The sequence below is a fragment of the Cricetulus griseus genome, chromosome X (genome assembly GCF_003668045.3).
Source record: "Cricetulus griseus strain 17A/GY chromosome X, alternate assembly CriGri-PICRH-1.0, whole genome shotgun sequence".
Lineage (NCBI taxonomy): Eukaryota > Metazoa > Chordata > Mammalia > Rodentia > Cricetidae > Cricetulus > Cricetulus griseus.
In genome coordinates this window covers 13,721,793-13,728,037 of record NC_048604.1, presented here as the reverse complement: position 1 = coordinate 13,728,037, position 6,245 = coordinate 13,721,793, and the positions used below count along the sequence as shown (strand labels likewise).

The 6,245-nt window shown below is 45.1% G+C and overlaps 1 protein-coding gene across 1 annotated transcript; it reads left to right on the top strand.

Annotated features, from left to right (window-relative positions):
* Positions 1–4,986: 4,986 nt before the first annotated feature.
* LOC100756923 (putative MAGE domain-containing protein MAGEA13P) lies at positions 4,987–5,940 on the top strand. The gene has a single exon (XM_027433391.2). It carries the CDS (start codon positions 4,987–4,989, stop codon positions 5,938–5,940), a length of 954 nt encoding a protein of 317 aa, XP_027289192.1.
* Positions 5,941–6,245: the final 305 nt, after the last annotated feature.

Sequence of the window (6,245 nt, the reverse complement as noted above, 5' to 3'; positions counted from 1 at the left end):
GAAAGAGCAAGAAAGGGAGAAAGAAGGAAAGAAAGAAAGGGAGCAAAAAAGGGAGAAAGAAGGAAAGAAAAGAAGAAAGGTAGTAAAACATTTAGTGCTGAGAAGTAGTTTGGTAGCTCAGTGGTATAGTGCTTGGCTCATAAGTAAGGGCCCTAAATTCAATTCAGAGTGACATAAAATATTAAATAATACCAATCTGTATCTAAAGAAATATTGAGTTTAATTAACACGGGGGCCCGGGAGAGCACACCAACTCACGTGTACCTCTGAAATACAGTACTATTATATGATTATTGGCAGGTTAACTTCATTATATCTCAACCTTTTAATATTTATGTTTGTAAATCCATTAGAGTGGGAGCAAGGGGGGAGGAGAGGAAGGAGGTGGGAAGAGAAGAAGGGGGAGAACAAGAGGACTGAGACAGGGGAGGAATAGAGGAGGGCAAGAAAGGAGATGCCTTGATAGAGGGAGACAGTACAGGTATGGAGAGAGGTCTGGCACAGGGGAAATGTTAGGGGATCCACAGGGATGACCCCAACTAAGAATCTAGGCATTGGTGGAGAAACTGCCTTTGATGCCCTTCCCCTATAATGAGATTGATGTCTACCTTGGTTGCCATTCCTAGAGCCTTCATCCAGTAGCTGTTTGAAGCAGAAACAGGCACCCACAACTAAGCACTGAACCATACTCCTGGAATCCAGTTGTGGAGAGGGAGGAGGAATGAGCAAAGGAGCCAAGATGATGCTGCAGAAACCTACAGAAACAGTGGACCTGACCTAATGAGAGCATGGAGACCCTAGTCATAAAGCTGAGGAACCAGCATTGGACCTAACCAAGCCCTCTGAATGTGGGTGCCAGCTAGGAGGCCAAGACAGTCTATGGGACCTCTAACAGTGGAGCCAGTCTTTAACCCTAGAGCACAAATGGACTTTGGGAGCCCATTCCCTATGGAGGGATACTATTGCAGCCCAGATACAGCAAGGAGGGCCTGGGCCCTCCCCCAAATGATATGGCAGACTTTGAAGGTCCCTGGTGGAGGGCCTCACACTCCCTGGGCAGGAGTTGGGGGATGGGTTGGGGGCTTGGTGGGGAACATGGGAGAATGGGAGGGTGAGGGAATGGGGGGATGGATATGTAAACATGAATATTAATTAAAGAATTAAACAAAAAAGAGAAATGGACTGTCAATCAGCTATTGAGTATTGTACGAGAATGCTTACCTAGTTATAAAACAAGAAAAAGTAAAATGAAAATATGTTTGTTTTAGAACACTACTGGTATTAGTTGCAGAAGTTTATCTACATGGAAAACAAGGGAATACACAAGTACATGTTTCAAGAGGTCAGCTACATCGTTGCAAACCATATCTATAAACAATCAACTATTTTTCTGCAAACTGCCAGCAAAAAATGTGAATAAAGAGGCACATTGACATCAGTAACTGGATGCCAGATAAGTAAAAATAAGTCAGAGGCTGTCGACCTTGACTTCTACACAAAGAGTTTATAGGTTCTCAGGGAAGTGAGAGTCTTTGGTTAAGAAGAGCAGGACTCAGTCAGTGTAGAGGCACTGTGGACTGTGAACCAAGGTAAGAGAATTCCCTGTTTGTCTCTGAAGGTTGGGCCAGGGTTTTCGGGGACAGGCATTTCTCTCACCAAACTCCGTAGTCTGTGAAAAGTGTTTCAGGGAAATAGAAGATCTTATGAAGGCAAGGAATGGAGGCCATATTTAGAGGAAATACAAATGCTTTGAGCCTCCAACGTGAATGATAGAAAAAAAACCATCCAAACCTATATAGCTATTTCTGAATCTCATATAATCTTGTCAAACAAGGGTTACCCCTCAGTCTCATATTGCTGAAGGGATTTGTTTGATGAGTGTGGCCTCCGGCAGAAGAAGAGATAAAAAGGTACCGGGAATTGAGGACCCAGAACTAAGAATAAAGGCTACTTTTAATAAATAGTCACTGTGTTTATTCATGACATTAATGAAGGCCTCCTCTAAGGAGATGGTTAATAGTTTCGATTTATAAAAGTGCTATTTTAAAAGAATTAGGGTACAAAATAATGTGATTGATTTTACGCTTTCATATTTTATGTTGAAGGACTAATCCTTTGCTATACTTCTCCGATTCTATGCTTCAGCCCCCCGTATATCCCTGTGCACAAGCTTATCACCATCACATGTTCTAGTACACCATGCCCACTTTGTTTTCTTTTTTCTTTTTTTCTTTTTTCTTGTTTTTCGAGGCAGGGTTTCTCTGTGGCTTTGGAGGCTGTCCTGGAACTCCCTCCGTAGACCAGGCTGCTCTCGAACTTACAGAGATCCACCTGCCTCTGCCTCCTAAGTGCTGAGACTAAAGGTGTGCTATCAATGCTCGGCCTATGCCCTCTTTCTTACTATTTCCCCCCTTCTCTCCTGAGCCCTTATCTTGTTCCATAATCTATCCTGCCGCAAGTGAAAACGCCTATGAGGTAAATTGTCATTTTGCAGCTTCCGTTAAGTGAGAGGATGTGACGTATACTGACTTCTGCTTTGTCTCTAGGAAGCCGTAGAAGTGTCTCTTCAGCTGACGACCTGAGGAATTGAGGTCCCTGTGGTGCTTGAAGGTGAGGATATAAACAGAATGGCCTTCTTTGTGCCTCACCACGCCTTTAGTGCCAGCCTAGTGGGGAAGGCCTGATGCAGTGATCCGGTTTATGCCGGTTTCCATTTTGGAATCCAAGAGGCGGTTTCTCTGACAAAGTTTTACCCCTTTCCATAGAGGTTCAGACAATGCTGGACAGACATCAAAGTGAGGGAACATATTGTAGAGTCTGGGGACTTTTCCTATAGCTTCTCAAAACCCACCCTTCAGTGAGCCCTCAGAAACTTCTAAGTCATGGCCCTCACCTGCTAGACTTCCATGTCAGTATCTTATGGAAGGCACTTACGAGGTTTGTACAAATCCAAACCCAATGCTGCCCCACTGCTGAGATGGGGGAGTAGTCACGAGTTCCTGTTTCCAGCAAGAACCTTTTCCTCAGAAAACAACCTCTTGCAAATGAAAAATTAGTTTCTCCAAGGGCGTTTTTCCTGGGTATCCCAACCAGGCTTAAGGGCAGGCAGGCCCCATGGAGCCCTGCAGTAGTAGATGGCCAACACAAAACAAAGCCAGAGGTATTTATTGTAGGAGGTTTTTTTCCGTCATAATGTTTTATTTGGGCCCACCCCACCCTTGTGCCCCTCCTGGCTTCAGTCTCACTCCCTGTCCCGTCACCTGTCACCTTTCTCATCCCCCTCCCCGCCTCCCACCCTGTACAGCTCCCTCCTCCCCATGTCCCATCCTGCTTCCCCTTCTCCCTCCCCACCCTCCCACTCCATAGAGCTCCCCATACCCCCTCCCTCATCTCCACCCCCACTCCCCTGCCTGCCCTCCCAGCCCATCCACCATACCCTAGTCCCAGTCCTCCTAGCCCCGCCCCCTTCCCATCCCACCACCACCACCATCCCCTCCCACCCTGGTGCCCCTCCCCCTAGTAGTCTTTGTTTTCCCGTTTTTTGAGGTTTTTTTTTTCCCCAAGACAAGGTATCTCTGTGTACCCGTGGCCGTCCTAGAACTCAATCTGTAGATCAGGCTGGCCTTGAACTACCTGTCTCTGCCTCCTGAGTGCTGGGATTAAGGGCTTATGCCATTGGTCAGATTTTGAGGTTTTCTGGGTTTTGCATGTGTGTGGATATTCATGTATGTGCTGTGTATGTGGATATGCATGCAGATTCGTTCTTCATATATGTGCATGCAGGCATGCCTACCTGTCTATACATTTCTCATCCAGTTTCTTTTTCTTTGTTCATTTTGTTTTTTCCTTGTTTGCTTTATTTACCTGTTTTCTTAAAAGAGAAGGAAAACAAGCATGGAATTAGAAAGTAAGATCTAGGAAGAGACCCTGGAGGGGAAACCATGATCAGAATATAGTCTATGAAAATAACCATTTTCAATAAAATAAAAATAGAAGACTATTCATTTCTCTTACCCCAACAAGGCTCCATACAGACATGTCTGTATGAGGCTCCCTTCATTTCCAGGTGGTCCAGTATTTTACAAATGTGGTGGGGTTGTTTATATGTTGGCATTTAGTTTCATTTTTTTTTTAACATGGATGGGATCTGAGATGGGGAAATTCAGATTGCCAGAGGTGATAGCTCTGAGGGAGGACTAATGGACCTCTAATTCAAGTACATACTAAATTGTGCTGTCACTGCCAATGTCTAAAGGATACTGAGCAGGGGTGGCTATATGGGTCACCTTTTTAGTTTTATCTTATTGGTCTTAGTGAGGGGAAGGCATTGTCCTAAGTGAGCAGAATTGGTTATTTCTAGTAAACCAAGGAATGAGACAAGTTCTGTTAGCAGTCAGTGTGTGCATCCTGAATGAAAATGGAGGGAATCCCTGTGCCCTTAGAGATTTGGTGCCCTTGCCCTGAGAGACCTACTTTCTAGCATGCTGTATTGTTGTGCCAGTATCCCCTCCCTCCTGTTGTGTCAGGGACTAGAATCAATTCATCAGAGAGAGGTGTCTCAGGCCTTGCCAGAGTCAATTAGAGGATGGAAAGAGGACCTCTTTAACAGGAACAAATGAACCTAGGCCCTAATTACTGCAATTAAGAGGACCTATCCATTCCATAACTGTGTGGACCTAGCAGTTAGCTCTAGGAATAGCACAAGTCTGCTTGTGGTCTGTGACCTGCACCCCCCCCCCCGAATTGGTTATATGGAGGCTCCAGGAACAAAGGGCATAATTATTGAACAGAGTCATATCCAGAGAAACTGGAGTAGAAGAGAGTTCATAGGAGGCAGGCCCATGAGACCCAAGAGAACCACCTAAGCTAAATATTGAAAAAGCCTTTGTCACTGCTGGCGGGTTACATTACCCTCACATTTTTGTCTCACCCTCAGGCCGCTCTGCATAAACTTTCTCCTGCCAGTTACCTGCAAAACAAATTATAATGTCCCACAGGCAGCAGCATGAGCAAGGCCTCAAGGCCCTAAAAGAGAAGGAGGGCCAGGTCTGGGAGATGGATCCTGTAGCTAAGCATGTGGGCAACCCAGAGGAGCGACCTGCTGCTGTGGTTTCCCAGAAAGCTTCTTCATCCGCTGCTCCCATCCAACCCACTCTACCAGAGGGGGATGAAAGCACCTCAAAGGCCTACCTATACTCCAAGTTCTTGCTCAACAGTCAAATACGGAAGAAGACGACAGATTTGGTGAAGTTTCTGAGTTTCAAGTATACAAGAAATGAGCCTGTCACAGAAGCAGACATTTTGAAGAACGTTGTCCAAGAGTACAAAGACTACTATTCGTTGATCTTCAAGCATGCCTGTGAATGCATGGAAGTGGTTTTTGGCATTGAAATAAAGGAAGTGGATGCTTTCAACCACTCCTATGAGCTCCTTAAAATACTTGACCTCACCTACGATGGGCGGCTGAGCGAAGACGAGGGCATACCCAGGACAGGCCTCCTGGCGCTTATCCTTGGTGTGATCTTCATGGAGGGCAACCGTGCCCCTGAGAAGAAGATCTGGGAAGTGCTGAATATGGTTGGTGTGTATCCTGACCAGCATGATTTCATCTGCGGAAATCCCAGAAAGTTCATCACTGAAGATTTGGTTTTAGAGAAGTACCTGGAATGCAAGCTAGTATCCAGAAGTTATCCTCCAACCTATGAGTTCCTGTGGGGCCCAAGAGCCCATGCTGAAACCAGCAAGATGAAAGTCTTGCAGTTTTTCTCCAAGGTTGCTGGGAGTAACCCCACTTCCTTCACAGCTTTGTATAAGGAAGCTCTAAAAGATGAAGAGGAGAGAGCCCGGGCTATACTTGCCTCCACCTCTATTGCCAGCCCTTCTGCCCCGGACAATTCAGGTTCTGGGGAAAAGCCCAGCAGTTTCTCCCACCCTAAGTAAATTCAGGCTCGTTTTTCGAACTGTTTAAGGGTAGCAGTTGAATCTTCAAGCAGAAGAGACCTTGGGTTCTTTTTCCTTTTTATACTGTTTTAGATATTCTTTTTTTAGGATTTCTTAGATTCAGAGTCTAGAGTCGTCAGCTGTATTGCTCACACATTTGTTGCTATTTGTTTCATAATAAAAATTTTGCTATTGTGAAAAACAAGTTGACATTTGCAGCTTTGAGATCTAGAAGAAGATCAAGTAACATTGCATCGGAATTTTCCTTAGACAGGTGAAAGATTCCATTAGTAAAATGCAATTGA